Genomic DNA, 20634 nt, shown 5'->3' with positions numbered 1-20634 from the left:
ACAGCTCATGCTCCTCATCCCATTGGTATTGTGCTTTAGTGCAGTATGTATGTCTCCTCACTTTTCCCTTTGACTTCAGAGGTTTTCCGCTCTGGCTACGCACTAGAGTTGCCTGGGGAGCTTTTGAAAAGTATGTTTGCCTGGGCTTCACCCCAAACAAAAGAGTATTTGGAGGTCCACGTGTCAGCATTTTTAAAAGAACCCTGGATGAGGCCAACGTGTGTGATTGGTTGAGAACTACACAGTATATCATTAATTGCCATCCTAACAGTCTCTCGGATTCTTCTTGGGACATTTGGCCAATTAAGTGTTTAAAATTACCAGATGGTTTTTTCCAGATGGTTTTTCTTCCCTTTTTAAACAAAGTAGTTAAAATATGGGAAAGACTTTAATAATGCGAAAGTTTTTCCAAAGTGGAATGTGATAGTAGACCCATTTAAAGAGGAATTCAGAAACTTGGAGATCTTTTTGCAGGAGAAGTATAGTCTACAGTGAGTGGTGAGAAATGACCTTTGGTCTAAAGCACCCATGAACTTCTGGATCTCTCTCCTCTGGTGAGACTCAGAGCCTGAAAACTCTTTTAATCTGATGGGGGAAGAAAACTTTGGGACAAATGGTGCTTCAAGAAAATTTCTTTCATCCTCGACGAGCTCCAGCTACAGAGCAGCGTGTTTTTGTTTTTGTTTTTTTTATGGTCCATATGAAAGTAAAATAAAAGTTAAATAGCTTCATTCTTGCTAATTCAAATGTGTTAATATGTGTACTCTAGAGTAAGGTTTATTTTGAATGCTCTAAGAAAAGAAATACCCCGCAAAGTAAGAGTAGGTCTCTAAGTTTCTTGAAGCTGTTTGAGAATCTTTAACTGCTCAAGCAATGCATGTGTGTATGCTCATATAAACTTTTAAGTTAAGAATTCTGTGTTTCAGGCTTTCAACATTTGTTAAACATCTATGATGTGATAGTAACATCTTGCCTTTGTGAAGATGGCAATCTAATTAATTACTGACTCTCCACTAATTAAACCAGTGAGTTGTGACTGTCCCCTAAGAGAGGTTCTTCGCAAAGCGTCTGTATCATATATTAAGAGTTAGTTGAAGTAATCAGAAAGTTGTGGTCCGTATAATTCCAAGAAAGAGAAAAACAGGGAAAGTAAATTTGGGGGTCACTGTATTTCAACAAGTTGGAGGCACTTCTATGAGAAGGACAAATCAAGGCTACCAGGGGAGGGAAGACATTTTAAACCAATAGGTCTTTAGAGAAAGAGAGCACTGATGTCACTCTAGTAATAGAAGTAACTTACGGTGAGTCTTATCTCTGCATTTTAAAACTTAGCCATCAGTGCTGATAGGATAGTTGAATCATAATGTTCCCTTAGGGTTGAATCACTGTATGACTATTACTAGAAAGGTCATTGCCAAAAAAAGTAAACAGAAAAAAAAAAAAAAGAAAATAGAAAAACATGAAAAATGGCCTCCTTTTTTACATTTCCACATAGGTGATCTCCATACCAGGAGATGAACTTGAACTTGGTTGGGCGGGAGACGGACCTGGTTGGGCGGGAGACTGGAGCCCCTCAGAGAATTTGGGATTCTTCCATTTTTACTGGGAGGGTTGGCAGGTATAACATGTGTTGTTATGTGAGTCCATGAGAGCCTCCAGGGTTCTAACTCCCTGCCTCTCCGTGTGGTGGGGAGTCAGTCGCTCACTCTGAAGCACTCGACTGGTTTCTGTCTGTGGCTTACCCATGAACAGTGGCTTGGAAGTGTCAAAGCATGAGAAGCATGCGTGGAACAGCATGTGCTGCCCTCACCTCCTACATGGTTCTGCATGGGAAGCTCCTGGGCTGTCTGCCTCTGGGCTCAGGTGTTTCCTTCTTTCCCTACAGAACTCGCTGAAGGCTTCAAATCGGAAGAAGAAGAGAACAAGCTTTAAAAGAAAAGCCAGTAAAAGAGGAACTGAAGTAAGTGTTTCAGGACTATGTCCCGGTGAACTACATCCTCCTTACTGTAGCCACCCCTGTCCGATGTGATCTGGCCCAAGCTTATTTTTCTGATAAGTTTTCTACCCTTCTTCCCTCCTTCTCTACCCTGTGACCACATTGGAATCCTCTCTGTTTCTTTAAGATGTCTCCCTCTCTATAACCTCCTGCTGCTTCAGAATCAGAGCGTTTGCACTTGTCCATGGAAGTGTCATCCCAAAGATGATGAAGATAAAGATGAAGAGCTAACATTTCTAGAATGCTCAGAGTGTACAGAGTCAAATCAGAAGCATGCTTACTTCCCAAGGGAAAATTATAGCTTGAGATCCTTTTTCTAAGCTTTATATGGACTGTCTTTTTTAGAGTAAGCCGTGTAAAACAAGATGTAGCTTTTTTATTTTGGAGGAGCAAGGGTTAGGGCCGGTGGGGGTTCTGGTAATTACTCCCTTCCAGGCCACTTGTCTGAGTCATGGATGGATGTCTCAATAGTGCTTTCTTCCTTCAGCAGGAAAACAAAGGTCGACCTTTTGTGATAAAACCTATCTCTTCTCCTCTCATGAAGCCCTTGCTTGTGTTTGTGAACCCCAAGAGCGGAGGCAACCAGGTGAGTCGTTTTCATGAGTTTAACTTGAAAATAGTTCTCTTGAAAATAGTTCTCCATAATTTCTGCTTCTGTTTCCTTTAGGTGTGCATTAGATTTTGTATTTGGGATTTTTCTTGTTTCTTGAGATAGGCCTGGATTGCAGTGTATTTTCCTCTCAGGACTGCTTTTGCTGCATCCCAAAGTGTTTAAATGTCCATCAACTGATGAATGGATAAAGAAATTGTGGTTTATATACACAATGGAATACTACATGGCAATGGGAAAGAATGAAATATGGCCTTTTGTAGCAACATGGATGGAACTGGAGAGTGTTATGCTAAGTGAAATAAGTCATACAGAGAAGGACAGATTCCAGATGTTTTCACTCCTATGTGGATCCTGAGAAACTTAACAGAAGACCATGGGGGAGGGGAAGGGGGGAAATAAAGTTAGAGAGGGAGGGAGCCAAACCATAAGAGACTCTTAAAAACTGAGAATAAACTGAGGGTTGATGGGGAGTGGGAGGGAGAGGAGGGTGGGTGAGGGGGATTGAGGAGGGCACCTGTTGGGATGAGCATTGGGTGTTATATGGAAACCCATTTGACAATAAACTTCATATTAAAAAAAAAAAAGAAAATAGTTCTCAACACCAATTTAAAACAGCACCACCTAGGACAAGCAATGGAAGACAACCAGTTTCTCAGGGACACGGTGACTGTTGCTGCAGTAGGGGACAGCCATCCATGTTTCCGGGTTAGGCAAAACCTAGAGGTTCTATGATTTATCCCTCAGCTTCCACCATACCAGAGATGCACCAGAAGCCTAACTTCTCACATCTCCCTTACAGATTTTCAAAAAAGGTCATCCCCAAATCTCTTAGTTAATATGTTTCAGAATTTCTTAACTCTTATAGTTAGGAAACTCTTAACGAACTTCTCTTTATTGCTTCTCGTTGTAGGTTAGACCTGACCAGTTTTGTCCCTCTCCTCAGAGGAGAGTGAGAACAGAGAATCACTCATCATTCCCAATGCTCATTAACAACAAATGCCACCAATACTATCAAAAATATCACCTTCTAAAGGTTTCATTTGGTCTCTGCCCAAATCTTGTAGCATAATTAATAACAACCTCATTCGAGGATAAATAAGTAGCCTAAGAACACTTATGTGTAATGACATACCTGAAGTTACACAGATCTTTAGAGGACAGAATTTGTTCTGGAATCTAGGCTTTTGTCTCCTCATATACTTCTCTTCCTCCTCTGAGGCTTCTTATCAAGACTCTTCACTGGCTTTGATTTTTTTTTCTATTTTCATGTGAGATTGGATGGTAAAATATTTTCTCTGTCCACTAAGTGCACATTTTACATTTTGAGGTGAGAACCCTTGAGGTTTCACACTTAAAAAGTAAAGATTTGAAACTGTTTGGTTACCCCACATAAGGAGGGGAATCATATAATTAGGGTTGACCCAACAGTCCGGAATGATGTTCTTACTACTAGGGATATTGGGCATTTTCCAGAATGGATTAATTATAATAAAGCTTCTCTTATGAGAGCTTGTGATATAAAGACAATATTTTTTCTCCCTTTCTTTCTTTCCTTTACAATTCTTGATAACTTGTTCTGTTAAAAATCTTTGAACATTGTGGACAACAGGGCAATGGGTTATAAGCAGATACCTAATTTCAACATCCTGCTTTTTTAAGTTGGTGAGTGATGATCTTCATACGGTAATGATCCTAAGACTGGATCTAATCACTGGAGGAGATTTTCAGGAGTGAGGTTCATTTTGCCCTGAACTGTAGTCACTCCCTAGGTCCAGTCTCCCCATAGCCTCATGAAGGTTGGGGGTTTGTTTGGGGACCATAGAACAGAGCAAAGCTAATGTAATGGACTCTGTGATTTGGGCCACTTGAATACCACATGCTAATTTCCAATATATTTTTCCATGACATTCATTCTAGAAGATGTACTCCTTAAACCATAAGTCTTTTTCCTAGGGCATTTAGAAACTTGCAGGTGATCCTGCCTTTCGGGAGCAGACAGTTCAGTAAAGATAGAGCCCATTCCTCTTGGAATCTCTGCATAAATTGGTAATGCCACGGAGTTCAGAGATGATCTGATGTTGCTACCTATTTCACTAAATAGAAAACAGCTCAAGAAAGCTTAAGTAAATTTTCTAAGGACATCTTGTTAATGACACCAAAAGGGCAAATGGGAAAAATAAGTCAAGCAACATTAACAATATCATGAGTTCTAAATTGAGTGGATCAAACTGAGAGTGCTCTGGAATTTCAGAGGCAAACAGTGACTTGGGAGTGGTAAGCAAATGGTGCCATTGAAGTAGCTGAATTAAAGATGGACTACTTAGTTATGCAGAGAGAGAAAGCTGGAGTCATGCCCCTTGCCTTCTCTCTTGGTGGCAAATTCCTGTTCATCCTTTAAGGGTTGGTAGCACTTTTCTGAACCATTTCTCAAAATTAATCACCCTGTCCACCGTGCTCCCTTAACCCTCAGAACAAACTTGTATTTTGTGAATTGAAACATAAGTGTTCTGTTAAGATACAGGCTCTCTACTGCCCAGGGCTGTACCTTCCAACCTCTGGTTTCTAGTATGTGGCATATAGAAGTGAACAAATAATTGTATAACAAGCAACCAGCATTCTACAGAAGATTATCAGGACAGTGGCTTTGTTACTGATGAGTATTCAGGAAGGGGAAGAATTATTTTGGAAAAAAAGTTATGACGTGTTTGAGGAGCTACAAGGGACAGCGACATATTCAAATAAAAAATGCCCAGGTTAATTAGAGACAAAAGACTGAAGTGATTTTCTCTCATTTTGTGCTTTTTAGCTTATGAGGTTACTTCTAGACAATCTAGGATTCTCAGAAGTGTGGCTAACCAAATCAGAATGAATGTTGAATAACTTGACATTTCTACATACTTTCTCCATAAAGTAGAATTCCGTACTAAGCCTAATCACTGTAAAGAGCATTGTTTCTAAGTGTAGTGTGACATGTTGAGAAAGCGTTAAAGAAATCCAAATCCCTACGGGCAATCGGAATCAATCAAACTGATCTCCGTCTTCAGTCCTCGGAAGGCACAGCTGAATCCTCAGTTGTAGTGAGTAGGGAAGGGCCACGGTCGGAGATGATCCACCTCCCCCGTTAGGGCTAGCCTCTTCCTATGCTGTGGCTGTCCTGTGCCTTCACATCGCAGATGAGGGTAGATTCAGCCATGTAACGGGGAGTCAGCAGGTGAATAGTGAAGCAGTTTCTCATTTCTAGGCTCCCTTGACTCTTGTTTCCTCCATCGTTTTGCCCTCCCCCACCCACCACCTTAGTTGAGACTAAAGGGTCAAAAGAGAACTGAGGGTGGCAGTGAAAACAGGGCCTGTGGACCCCAGGCAGGTGGCCCTAAGATTCTGCTTTTCTAAGAGGCTCTCGGGCGGGTGTTACTGCTACTCAGAGACCACACTCTGATTAGCCGGGGTTACTGCAATCAATGGAGAAATAGTTCATTGTTGTTGTTAAATCCTGTTTTGTTTTGTTTTGTTTTTTGCCTTTTCATAACTGATTTATTTTGCTTATCATTTTGTAGATATAAAGCACTCCATCTCGGAAGCTTAGGCTTCAAACCTTTATTTAAATTTGCTTGGGCAGCAAAATTCAGTTTCTCTTAAGTAAATAACTAGACTGTATCGCCATCTTCTGGCAAGAAAGATACCTACAGCTTTTACAATTTCCGTATTTTTTGTGTGTACAGAAATTCGCCCAACACTTTGCAGGAATATATTGAGATGAACACATTTGATACTGCTTCCATGCCCTTTTGAAACAATAATTTGTTTTAAACAGATATTTTATAATAATTGTTTTTCCAACACTTAAGGGTAGAGATGATTCTGGGTGTTTTGAAAGTTTTTGAGATCGGCAGCACTATCGTGGGTCGGATCTGAATCGTTCAGGGAAACAGGAACTGGAATCAGGGACCCCGGCATTATGTTTGAGTGTCTCCTGTGGAGCAGACGTAATACCTGGGAGATAAAGTTTACCCCGGCAAGTCCCCTCCTCTGTGTGGAAACTTGAGGACTCAAGCCATAGGCCCTCCCTTATACTCACCTCTGCTGTAACTTTAGAAGTTAGTGTTTGTCTTGGGTGTCCCTGACTCAGTAACATCTTTTTTCTGAGTCTTACAGACATTTCTGACCTCTCCTGATGTCATTTCACACAGTGTCTCCTGCAGGCTCCATCTCAGGACTTCATTTCCATTGACTTAGGTTACAGGTTCAGGGTTAAACAGGTATTCTGACCACTAGAGTGATTCCACCTAGTCAATCCTGTGGCGGTCAAGGGCGTCCGGACCCTGGCTTCTCACACTGTTGAGTGTGAAATCCCAGGTTGAGGGGTGGCATGAGTTGAATACCTGATTTGGATTCCCAGGGACCTTATCAGTAGGTGACAAGAGGAAAGGGGTATCCAGTTGGTGGACAGGCTCATACTGAGCACACACCATCATCTCAGGATGGGCCGCCTCAGTCCAGGGTCATCCCCACCCCCAGGTCAGGCTCAAGTCAACCATGGTGGGAGAAGGAGACGAAAAGGCAATAACCTCAAATGTTTGAGTCCCCAAACTTTCTAAGTACTTGGCCAAACAACCTTAATTATTTTCTGTGATGTTCAACCTGGGGATAAATCAAGAACCATGATGTTTAGATAAAATTTAGGCTCCTAATGCTTAGAATAGGCTGGGAGGTGGGCAGAAGGGTAGGCAGTAGATGTTCTTCTTGTCAAGCCAGCCTCAACAGATGGAATTAAAACAACTAAACAGTAAATCTGTGGGAAGTCCCTTTTCTAAGTTACAGTACTGGTGGGAGTGTGGGGGTAGCTGTCTTGGTCTACCCAGGCTGCTATAACTGAATCCCATAGACTAGGTGGCTTAAATAACAGGAATTCCTTTCTTAAACGTTTCTCGGGGCTGGGAAGTCTATGATTAAGGCATCAGCAGATACTGTGGCTGGTGAGTTCCACTTCCTGGTTGGGAGGGCCATCCTCTCGCTGCGTCCTCTTGCTGTATCTTCATGTGGCAGAAGCGATGAGGGACCTCTTTGGGGCCTCTTTTATCAGGGGGCTAATCCCATTCATGAGGGCTATGCTTCCCCAAGGCCCCACCTCCTTTGCTATGGGTAGGGCCCCCCTGGGTGTCTACGTCCTTAGTCAAGGTGTGAGTGGTTCCCCGGACTAAAACATTTCTGTGACTCTTCTTGCCTATAAAATAAAGCCCAGGCCCCTTAGCAACTTAATCTACAAACTCACTTGGGCAGTTTCATCTCCCAGCACTCCTGCCTTATGGTGCAGAGACTGAACAGAATGGAGTGTCCCCATGGCACGTCTTGTGTTTTGTATGTCATGTGCCTTCACTGTTCTCTTCCCCACATACAGAGAAATGGTTAACTCGTCTTCCAAGAAACGGTTCAGATATCATATATAGATGCCTTCATCTAATTCCCAAATTTGGTCTTAAGAGTATCTGCTCTGGCCGCTCCTACTTCTCAGTAGGCATCTCTCCCGTAGCATTCGCCGTCTTCAGTGGACTGATTTCTTTTGCATCTGTCTCCTTCTGAGCCTCCTGAACATACACATGTGCAACAGAGGAGGAGCCTAATATATGTAAATAAACCAGGTATTCTTTTGGGATTGTTGGAAGCCAGTTTGAAATAACTATGTCTGAATCTCTCTTTTCCGCTAGCTTTTATTGTCCTCAGGACTTTCTGGGCAGCTTTTGCCGTGATCTAGATACTACCTCTGTGACGTAAACCAAGGCATGCTTACTTAGTAAGCTACCAGACTGTTGCGGGCTACAGGGCAGTTTTGGTGCTTCTATTTGAGCTGATTCATTCTGAATGGGCCCTCCATACCACTAAGTCATTATCATATTTTCTTTTATGAATAACACATAGAACTTCCTCTGGAGAGCAAGATCTCTGTTTTGTCCATTTCTCTCTCTCTTCTCACCTAAGACTGTACCTGGCACCTAGTAGGTGAGTAGATGAAACCTGTTTATTTCCCTCTAGAACAGTCTGCCTATTTTCTGGGAAGTTGTTTTCTCCTGTCCCAGTCTGTTCCCCAATTCCTGGAGCCAGAAAGAACAGAGTCATCACTCCATTGGAGATACCCAGTCTCCCAATATCTTAGCAGGCTCTGTAGTCAATGAGGAGGTATGCCTATAGCCGTGTGTCTGAGGACCTCCCACAGTGGGTTGCAATTGACGTTGAAGCTATTTTTTTCATTTAGAGAGACGTATAATACTCTTGCAGAAAGTTGCAGCTTTTTTCAAGAATAAAACAAAAGAAACAAACCAAAACCCCTGAGTAACCAGTATCTGAGGCTTACAAGGGCCCAAGCCTAAAAGTTGTAGCCCCTGAACCCTCTACCTCCTTTCCCGCTCACTAATTGTATGACGTTAATGTGACATAATAGAGGACTCTGTGTTCACCGTTCGCACACTTTGTGTCTTTCTTTCCTCCTAGATTTTGATGAACTTTAGGGCAGTTTTGTGTTTATCTTTGTAGTCCTGGGGTTTAACTTAGTGGCTTGCTCTTTCCATGCTATAGCAGGAGTGAAAGCTAGGAGGAAAGGCAGGTGTATGGGGAGAGTGGGGGGAAGGGCCGAAGAACAAACTGGCAGAATAAGCTACCAAAAAAGAAACAAACGTTGCAGCTTTTGCATTTGTCATGTTGGGTCTCACGACTGGGAGCCTGTTTGGGGCTCCTTAATGAATGGCAGTTGTGTCAATGACTGGTAGGTTTAATCCTGTCAGTGAGAGAGAAATTACCCCTTTCCTGGTGAATTAGCATTTGTCAAACCATTCAGTTCTATTGAATAAATTACCTAAGCCCGAAAGTAGCTCATCCCAGAGGTAACCGCTGAGTGAACAGAAGGGACTTAGATGTGTTAGACCTTTTCTGTCTCCGCCCGCCACGACTGATTTAAAACAATGCAGCCCTTTTCAGACCCTTACCGTTTTCGCTAAGGAATGTATTTTAGAAAGACTACTTTTGAAAGAAGTAATTGTATTACACCTGAATGTAAACTCTGAAAGGGTCGCTGTGTACGGTTATGCACATCATCGCTACCCAGCACCAGAGCACGGTCTTGTGATAGGCTGTGCTATCGACGGCGCCTCCTAGAGGCGTTCATTGCAAAACTCGCCAGCCTCGATTCCCCTTCCTCAAAAGGATAAATGTAGATACGTAGGTGTCCCCATGAACAGACTGACAATGAGCAAAAACAAGACTGTGTGGTCACTCAAACCTTTCAGAGAAGTCTAGTTGAAGACAAACCACATCTCAGTGCCTTTTGTTTTATTTGTGGAGGGTGTTAACTACCTGGTATTGTATGCATAATAGAAGCGACATTAGCCAGAAGTGGAAAAGAGTAATTAACATTAACCGGTCCTATCGCTCTAGGAATTTAAAACTGAAAAATTAATTTTCTAGCAAGTCAGTGGAAATTTTTTATAAATTGGTCATTAAAATGACTCTGGTGTTACCTATTAAACATAAAAGATTGCTCAAGATAATCCCCAGCTGACGCGCTAGCAAGGCCCAGCATGGGAAGAGAGAGAACAATCCAGTGTTTAGTTAGTATTTTGTATCTCAATCAGTTTCTGAATTTTATGGGAAGCAAAATGTGTCCTTTGGTGAAAGTGAAGGATCAGTTGTGACAATTAAGGATAGAATGTGATTCCTAAATTTATAGCAAGCACATGATAAAGCAGAACTTTTAAATTACAGGTTTGGATGAAATGTGGAACAAAAGACCTGCATTGGCCTCTGTAACAATTGGCATAACAATGTGATAATTATAAGCTATACTTTAGCCCTCACACCCTCAAGTGCAATTTAACGAATAGATTAACAAGGAGCAACAAAGAAAGGGACTAACCTTTATGAAGGCTATTTTGTGCCACATACTGTGTTAGATCCATAACTATTACTGATTCATTTAATTCTCATTATCCCCCAGGAAAGGAGCTGTTGCCCTTCTATTTAATATGCTGGATTTCTGCAGGATTTTAAATGCTTATGCTCACCTAATGAGAACATCCAAGTTATTACAGATGCAAATACCATACTATTTCTGCTAAACTAGAATGACTCTCAAATACAGCATAGTAGGTGTACAAACTTGGGAATATTTTAAGGAAGACCAATCTTGATATCTAATAAAGGAACTGTAATTATAGGCAAGAAGCACTGCCCAAATGATGAAATGTTATTTGCTCTGGCTGGTAATGACCTAAAATGAGGCACCCTACTAGGTTTTCAAGCTCTTTTGATGCTGCTTAATAAAAAACTTTCATTTTTTTCTTTGCTCAATGCACTATTAAGAAATGATCTCCTTAGGGGCACCTGGGTCGCTCAGTAAGTTGAGTATCAGACTCTGGATTTCAGCTCAGGTCATGATTCCAGGATCCTGGGATAGAGCCCCCATCTGGCTCCACACTGAGCATGAAGCCTGCTTGGGATTCTCCCTCTTTCTCTCTCTCTCTCTCTCTCTCTCTCTCTCTCTCTCTCTCCCTCCCTCCCTCCCTCCCTCCCTCCCTCCCTCCCTTCCTTCCTTCCTTCCTTCCTTCCTTCCTCTCTCCCTCCCTCCTACCCTCCCCCTCCCTCTGCCCTCTCCCGTGTGCTCTCTCTCTCTTAAAAAAAAAAAAGGTCTCTGGAACCGCCTTATCTTTTCCATGGTGATCTGTTCTATAAATGTCAATTATAAACTATTTAAATCAGTCAAAAATGTTCATGTGAGACCTGTTGGACTTAGGTAGGGACACAGAAATGGGAACACATCAAAGTAAGATATAACTAAGGAAGTGAAATATATATATCTATCTCCTAAATAATAGGAGCCTCTGTTCTTTTGCTTCAGTTTAGAAAAATCATTTCAATAAAATCATACTTTGCACACACCGACTATATTCACATTATGCAAAGATAAAAGTAAGCTGTGCAATGAAGTAAAAATTAATGTTGAATTACATGGACTGACAAATAATTTCCCTACATGGATTTTTATGTTGAGTGATGGTAACACCAGTAGATACCATTCATTACACACTTAATCGATGTGCCCCTCAAATGTTACTGCATTTAATCCTTGCAACAAGTCTGTGAACTAGGCATTCTTGTCTCCACATTAAAGAGAAGGAAGCTGGGGTGCCCGGGCGGCTCAGTCGGCTAAGCGTCCAGTTCTTGATTTCGGCTCAGGTCATGATCTCATGGGTGTGAGACACAGCCAAAGGTCAGGGTCCATGCCGAGAGGGCCGAGCCTGCTGGGGATTCTCTCTCTCTCCCTCTCTCTCTGTCCCTCTCCTCTGCATATGTGCGCTCTCTCTCGCTCTCAAAATAAAAAACTTAAAAAAAAAAAAAACCTCATAAAAAGAAGGCAGCTAAGCTTAATGAAATTGAGGAACTTGGCCAGAGTAACACAGGTTGGATAAAAACCTCACTTGGACATTCAACCTATACATATTGATGGCCAAAGCCCCTGATTTTTTTTTTTTAATGTTTATTTATTTTTAAGAGAGACAGAGACAGAATGCAAGTTGGTTGGGGCAGAGAGAGAGGGAGGCACAGAATCTGAAGCAGGCTGCAGGCTCCGAGCTGTCAGCACAGAGCCTGATGTGGAGCTCGAACTCACAAGCTGTGAGACGATGACCTGAGCCAAAGTCGGCACGCAACCGACTGAGCCACCCAGGCACCCTAAAAGCCCTAAAGCCCTTGATTTTAACTACTATTTTATACTGATTAGGTGGTATTTTAGATAAGAGGACTTATTTTTATTTTTTTTTAATTTACTAAAAATATTCTTTTTAATGTTTATTTATTTATTTATTTTTAATTTTTTTTTTCCAACGTTTTTATTTATTTTTGGGACAGAGAGAGACAGAGCATAAACGGGGGAGGGGCAGAGAGAGAGGGAGACACAGAATCGGAAACAGGCTCCAGGCTCCGAGCCATCAGCCCAGAGCCTGACGCGGGGCTCGAACTCCCGGACTGCGAGATCGTGACCTGGCTGAAGTCGGACGCTTAACCGACTGCGCCACCCAGGCGCCCCTTAATGTTTATTTATTTTTGAGAGGGAGAGAGACAGAGCATGAGTGGAGGAGGGCAGAAAGAGAGGGAGACACAGAATCCAATGCAGGCTCCAGGCCCTGAGCTGTCAGCACAGAGCCCAATGCGGAGATCGAACTCACAAACTGTGAGATCATGACTTGAGCCAAAGTCGGACTCTTAACCAACTGAGCCACCTAGGTGCCCCCATTTTTATTTATTTATTTACTTATTTTTAAATCTTTATTTTTTAAATGATCAGCTCATATTTGGAAGTTTCTGCCTATTGTCTTTTTTTTTCTTTTTTTTCTTACAGGGAACCAAAGTCCTGCAGATGTTCATGTGGTACCTGAATCCACGACAGGTCTTTGATCTATCTCAGGAAGGGCCAAAAGATGCGTAAGTCTGGAAATAATCCCCCATGATTCATACTGCTTTGGGCAAGCGAGAAGGACTTCTGCTGTGGAGTCAAGCTTCATTATTAGATTGCCTTGTGAAATATTTTCTGACCATCCCTCATTTATTTTCTCACCTGTATTCCCCTCCCTTAAAACTTCATCTGATGTTTCTCCCCCTACTCTTCATTGTGCTAATTCCCTTCAAAACCAGCTACTTTGTTGTCAACTCAGGGCATACTTCTAGTGTGTTTGCTGCTTATGTACATGCACCTGGAGATTATTTACACGTCCGCATTGAGAAAAGATGTGTCCTTTTTCTATGTATGCACCTACAACTTTAGCGATGTATGTTAGTAGGAATGTAAGTATATCTTTGGAGGGTGGCCATATTTGTTTATGAGTATGTTCGTGTATGTAAATTACAGGTTGTGCATGTGCATCAGTGTCTATTTGAGACAGATTACTTGATTATGCCTATTGATTCCACACCAGAGTGGGAAGACATTGTAATTCCCGCTCAATCCCTTTTCCAAACTTCTCAGAAATTTCATTCTATTTTTGTTAGAAACATCGAAAATAAAGTTTAGCCATAGGTAACAGGTATCCTGTATCTTCCCTTTGGTGATGGTGATGGGGTACCTGATGGGAAAGAGCAGGGCTGTTTCTGCTACTGTCTGATTCCCTTTTCAAAACCCATGTATTGGGGTTCCTGGGTGGCTTAGTCAGTTAAGCATCCCGACTTCAGCTCAGGTCGTGATCTCACGGTTCATGAGTTCAAGGCCCATGATGGGCTCTGTGCTGACAGCTCAGAGCCTGGAGCCTGCTTCAGATTCTGTCTCCCTCTCTGCCCCTCCCCCATTCGTGCGCTCGTGCTCTCTCTCTCTCTCTCTCTCAAATAAGCATCAAAAAAAAAAAATGAAAAAAAACCCCATGTATTAAGATAGTTTGGATGTCATCTGGGAAACATTAGAACTTAAGGGATACTAATTATTTTTGAATAAGTAGCAATATCAGAGGCAAAGAAACATCAACTCAGATAATTTCTAGAGAAATAATATTCCTGTGTAAAATGGAAAAGTTGTATATTTGAAGCATTCAGGAGAATATTACATATAAAAATTAATTTCTCCTGTCATTCTTTTTATCTGTGAACTTCTTTGCCACTAGAGTTCGCTATAAAACTTCTGTATTTTTTTCTGTATTTGGATGGACTCAGGCATATCTGTTACCTTGGCGTCTGCCCCGTCGGAAGGGCAAAATCGTAAAATCTTACCACTTTGGTTACACTTTAGGTAGAGACTTCATAGATCATCATGAAGAATGTGACCAGATAGGAGATATTTTCAGAAAAAACAAAACAAAACAAAACAAAACAAAGATTTACAAGGTGATGTCTTCTAGAACAGAGGCGTTTAATCGCTTTGCTTAAGCAAATGTTTTAGCCGGGGGGTGGGGTGGGGGTCTAACTGTATTTTCTCAAGAGCCAACATGAAAAATGATCTAACTTTAAGCAGACAAATTTTAAATAAAGAGAAGTCAGTAAGTCTTCCCTCTTTGGCCCGAGGAGTATAAATTTGGTTCTCTCTCTGAAGAGAGAGAGCTAGGATTGTAGGTGTGGTCGTGTTACTAGTACGTATCCTCCCAGCACCCTGTCTCTCTGAAAAGGTTTATTGGGATTAAGCGTAGAAAGTAGAAGGTTTCAAGAGGGTTTCTACTTTTTGTTTCAAAAAAACAAACAAACAAACAAACAAACAAAAAAACAATCCAGGAAAAGCTTATAAAGTATGAGGAGGAGACATACAATCAGCATTGACTATTGATTCATGATGATTTCCTTTGAGAAAGGAGGGAAGGGTATGATGGGAAAAGAAAAGGAAGTCGAAACTAACTAGGGAAACGACGTGAGTTGATGCATTGATAGCAATTATGGGAAATGAAACCCTGGGACATCCTGAAATCCCATTCCAATGTCAGCCATTTAAAAATTGACTTTTGCTGCCAACCTCTGATGCAGTTGTTGGGGTCTCTTCCCTCGTGATGACTTGGTAACTAGTTTTGACGACATTACATTGATTATACATTTTCTCCAGTGGATATCCCAGAGCCCTCTTGTGCCCTGGGTTTTCTCTCTGCGATGGCCAGTGATGTGCTCATGTTTAATTTGTCTTCTATCTCCTCTACAGGCTTGAGTTATATAGGAAGGTACCAAATCTACGAATTCTGGCCTGTGGCGGGGATGGAACGGTAGGTCCTTGAAATAGAATCTAGTTGTCTCCTTTATTTCTTCCATCTTTCTTTTGTTTTCCCTATGACAGTTCTCCTTATTTATTCCCACCTCACCTCTTTCCAGTCCCCTAAAACATAGGTCTCTGTCATGTGAAGCATAGCCCATAAAGGGTTATAAGAGACTTGATTATTGTTCTCATGGATTCATACTTGGTCTTACTAAATTATGTTTTACTCCCTCAGCTTGACTATATCCTTTCCTATTCCACAAGGTAAGGATGTGGTCGTATTATTAGAATGACAGTTATAGATGACTAAATTCTTTAAAAAAAAACACCCTTATTTAATTTGTTCTTAATTGGTCACAATTAAGGAGAAGTATATAGACAAAATTATTGTCTTCATTCTTTTACAAGTGGAAATAGAACTTAAAATGCTGACATTGGTTTGCCTTAAAGATCATTGGTATCCTTTGTATTCATTTTTGAAGAAAAGATGGAATTGGGCTGAAGTTTAATATTGTCACATTTTCCTCTCTTTGCCTCATCTGTCTCTCCATTTGCCCTCTACTTACGTTGGTATATTTAGCAAAGGCAAAGAATTGAGAACCATGACATTTAGATGCTGCTGTCCAGTGTCTTTTTCTTCTGTATTTGGAGTCTGCTCTCCCAGGATCTAGGATTTTATTATGAACTCTCTTTGACTTTTCTCTAATCTCCCTAATTAGAATGTTTTATTCTCAAAGGTAGCAACAAAATCTTCTCTTTCTCATAGCAAGTGAGCACTTAATGTAGCATTGGATACATATTATGCACCAGTAAATGCAACTGGGGAAAAAAATAGAACAGTGTTTCCACCGGTCCCTTAAGTTACTCCATGGAGAAGAAAACATTTTGCAGTTGGGAAAACAGTGTTTACTGTTTGTTAAGATTCACAATACACATTATTAGCTTATAAAATTCAGTGTAAAGTCTTATAGCTGAGAAGCCAAACCTATTTCACTTTGTTTAACCCAGCGTTGTCCAAAATTATTTGACCAGGGAATTTTTTTCTGCCACAATACCAATTAAATTTCAAGCATTTGTTGTGTTCTAGGGAGATATACTTAGGGATGGGCTGCTGTGAAAATTTCCCAACCTTTTTTAGTAGAATTATATCCAAACAAATCCTCTGAGGAGATAACATATATGTGTATACATATATGCATATATATATCACATCATATATATGATAATACACATTAATTGATATGTCTGATATAATATACATTAGATACATATATAGTGTGTATTTATATACATATATACATTTATTTAATTTATTACATATCACTTACACACGCATCGTGTTCTTCTTAGCTCAGTGTGTCTTTTATAGGTACAATAAATATATATTATGTTTAACGTACATGCACACACATTCCTAGCTCAGCTGTACCCAGATAGTTATCTTAATTAAAGTATAAACTTATTGTGACCCTTTACTATAGTGCTCTTCCTTGTTTTAGAATCTCCTTGTCTTCCTATATGACTTCAGTATTTGCGCCCATCTGTTCTCCCTCTCTAAATCTTGGTGACAGCAGCAGACCAGTTGCTATCCTGAATTCATAGTTCTTATCCTTTCTTAACCTACGTGTCCATGACCTCAAATCCACATCCCCTTCCTATTCCATCTCTACATCTTGAGCTTCACCATTGATTGAGCACCACGCCTTCCAAACTTCTCCCATCATCACCGAGCCTCGCCTCGTGGCAGCTTGCTCTCGTTTCTCCTTTCTTGTCCCTTTCCTCTACTCAGCGGGTTTGTGTAGGAAGGACATTCTAGGTTGTATGGTTTGAGGCATTCCCTGCAACTAGAGAAGTATTTGGAAACCTGGGGTTTTAAAGCCTAAAGGACAAGGACAAGAGAGCCAAGTCCAGACATTTGTGAAAGAACTGCAGTTAGGGAGTCCGGGCCAAAGTTCAAAAGGAAAATGGAAAAAAATAGACATAGAAAAGACCACCTGTAGTTTATTCTGTCGAGAAAAAAACCAAATAAAAAAAAAAAACCACAAAGGAGTTTCAAAGAAGGAGGCAGTGGTTATATCCTGGAGGAGAGACTGCAGAATTATCATTGATTTTGGAGACTAGGGTGTAACTAGTGGTTTTCAAGAAGCTTATCTGGGACAAAACCAGGATGATGAGCAAATGAGACTTGGGAGATTGCTAATGGGTCCTGAAGACCAGGCCCGATTACAGTGTTGAATATCTGTGAATACGCCCTTGTGCCATTAATAATACCTTTTGACATGAAGACTGTCTGGTTCTCCTACTTAGCCTGTCTTTCCTAGCGTCCTTTCTTTAAATACGCCATAATTAATAGGTACTTCACAAGGCTAGATACTACTTTTATGTTTCAGGTAGGTTTTCCTCCTAGGGACCACATCTATGTTCCTGACTTCGTTTTTCACATCCTTCCACATCACTCACAAATGCACTAGATGTTTACCCTCGGTCCCTTGCAGCAGGCAAGCCCCAAGGAAAGTAGTAGAGTTACCTTAGAGCTGGTAAATTACTTTAATGCCCAAAGGGAAAGTAGCCGATTTACCTTAGAATTGGTGCATGCTTTTGTGTTAATTATTTTCTCAATAGTAACCTCTGTACTTTAATCACTCAGGATCAAAACTTTGTGTATCTTGTACCTTACGCAAGACCAAGTTTTAGTTTACTTTACTTGGCCAAAATGGATGTTTTGTGAAAGATGCATGGGATTTGAAATATTTTTTCTAGGTCAGTGATTGATACTTTTAATTTTATTAGTTTAGAATATGAAACTTTAAATTTTGAGTGGGGGCAGAGTTTATATATAAAGACAAGGCCTCCTGATGGATTTATGAAGAAAGATTGCTGGCTTTAGGCAAGTGAAGAATGGTTCCTGAGAGTGTCAGGTATACATTTGACTTAAGGCACTCAGCCTTTACTCAGTGAGCATATCTATCACCATAAGCCGTCAGAATTCTGTCAGTGCAGTGACAAGGTTCTAGGGAGAATCAGGAATGGAATTTCTTTTGACTGATTAGGAAGGGGATGTGTTAACCCTTAACTGTATCAGTTTGTGCACAAAATATTATTTAACGTATAGATGTCTTGCATTAATTTGGAAACAATTTCCTTTTTTTATTAAAAAAATTTTTTTTAGCGTGTATTTAGTTTTGAGAGACAGAGCACGAACAGGGGAGGGGCAGAGAGGGAGACACAGAATCTGAAGCAGGCTCCAGGCTCTGAGCTGTCAGCACAGAGCCCAATGCAGGGCTCGAACTCATGAACCCCGAGATCATGACCTGAGCCAAAGTCGGACACTCAACCAGCTGAGCCACCCAGGCGCCCCAGTTTGGAAACAAGTTCTTAGGCTTTAGTACTCGTTTTGTGTTGCTCTACCTCCTTGCACTTTTAAATAGCCCATCTTCCTGCATTCCACTTGAAGGCAGAAGACCCTGTTGGGTGCCTGTATTTCCGTCACTTTCAGCAGGTTCCTTACCCTCCTTTGTGACCTTCTAAATCTGCAAGGGGATACATTTGCATCCCTAAGGGTCTTCATAGCTGTAGCATTACAATAGTATAGACCATGGCTGTTCAAGAGAACTACAATACAAGCCACATTTTTAAGTTTTCTAGAAGGTACTTAAAGTCAGAAGCAGGTGAAATTAATTTTATACTACATTTTATTTAAGCTAGTATCTCCAAAATATTATCACTTCAACATGCAGTCGTAGAAGAATCACTCATGAGATTATTTTATATTCTATTTGCGCTGTCTCCAAAATCCAGCATCTGTTTTGACTCAGAGCCCCTCCAGTTTGTATTAGGCACATTCTTGTGCCCAGTCGCCACATGTGGCCAGTGGATGCTGCAGGGGACGGTACAGGTGTCATCTCTTTGTAACTGGTTAGCATGATCCTAAGGCTGTCACATGGTTGTCACATCTTCTCAAGGCCCTGGGAAAACTCCGCTAACTCAAGAATGATCTCAGACCCTCATGTTTGTAAACCAGCTGCTCTTGGGTTATGCAGTAAATTTGTATTTTTTCCCTTCCTTGGGCACATCTCTACCTGTCCAGCTCCCCATAGCTGTCGTTTTGCTCGAATAGTGAAGGGCATGTGGACCAAGAGCCTAGAGGCGCCCGTGCCCTCCCCTCCTTATGGCTCCTTACGGTGCAGTGTGGTCCCTACCTATCTGGCCCCTGACCTCGATAACGGGGCTGGAACAGCAGGTCCACCTTTAACCGCGTTGCCCTCTTTCCGGAGGCCTGGAGTTAAACTCTGTAGCCAGCTCCTTCGTGCTTATTTCTTGATCAGTTGGCTTCCCTAGATGAGGATACACCCTAAACAGAAGGCACCTCCTTGCTGGACTTTGTGCAGCCACAGCAGGGAAGAAAGCACTGTTTCCCTTTAAGTGATAGTGCCAAGCACATCATCCCAAACCCCTTTTCTCCCGAAGTGCTAGCCTAGCTATATCCCTCCCCCACCCATTTCTCTCACCTTCTGTCTTGATTTCTTTAGGGCTGATTTTAAACAGTGATTTTCATATATTTTTATTTAAAAAATGTATGTTAATTCATTTTTTTGAGAGAAAAAGAGAGCGAGAGAGCATGTGTGTGCACACAAGTGGGAGAGGGACACAGAGAAGGAGAGACAGAATCCCAAGCAGACTCTGTACCATCAGAGCAGAGCCCGAACCCATGAACTATGAGATCATGACCTGAGCTGAGATCAAAGTCAGACGGTCAACCACCTGTGACACCCAGGTGCCCCTTAAACAGTTCTTTTTAACACATGATGACCTAAAAACTCTTAAGTACAAATATAAATGAAAACATCAGAAGAGTCCTAATGTACATACTAGAAAGGGACACCCAGTCGTTAAATGCCGTCTTGATGATCTTTCAGTTCAGAAATGTTCTACTTCTTTTGATTTCTCAACATGCACATCCTTCGCTTTTTGCCAGCATATGAGGAGCTACGTGTATTGGGTCTGTTGGAAAAAAATGTCAATTCGCTGTTCTTGCCACCCCTCAGCCGCCTCTGATGTTAGTACCTTGCAGAGTGAAAATACTGCTCGCAGTGCACTGGGGACACATGCAGTGACAGCTAAAGCATAGCGTGGACAGGGCTGGCAGCATTGGCCAGCTGTGGGGACAGTACTGTGGGGCTGCTCAGGGACAGAGCCCAGGACCGTGCTGTTTCAGATCCCTCAGCCCTGCTCCTCCTAACACAAAGGCAGGAAAGAACCTTGTGAACTCAGAAATGATTTCGCCCAATCTGGATAGTTTTCTTCAGCTGTGGTGGAAAATATGCCAAG

The 20634-nt window shown here is 41.5% G+C and overlaps 1 protein-coding gene across 1 annotated transcript in view; it reads left to right on the top strand.

Moving 5' to 3' along the window:
- The window catches only part of DGKI (diacylglycerol kinase iota), a 444732-nt gene that overhangs the window by 225721 nt on the left and 198377 nt on the right, over positions 1-20634 (top strand). Inside the window, exons 9-12 of the mRNA XM_030308513.1 lie at positions 1886-1960; positions 2484-2582; positions 12991-13073; positions 15256-15316. Coding sequence (XP_030164373.1) covers positions 1886-1960; positions 2484-2582; positions 12991-13073; positions 15256-15316 — 318 coding nt within the window. The remainder of the gene's footprint in view (positions 1-1885; positions 1961-2483; positions 2583-12990; positions 13074-15255; positions 15317-20634) is intronic.

The sequence above is a fragment of the Lynx canadensis genome, chromosome A2, assembly GCF_007474595.2.
Source record: "Lynx canadensis isolate LIC74 chromosome A2, mLynCan4.pri.v2, whole genome shotgun sequence".
Classification (NCBI taxonomy): domain Eukaryota; kingdom Metazoa; phylum Chordata; class Mammalia; order Carnivora; family Felidae; genus Lynx; species Lynx canadensis.
The sequence above is the reverse complement of the archived record's forward strand: the minus strand, read 5'-3'. Positions and strand labels throughout refer to the sequence as shown.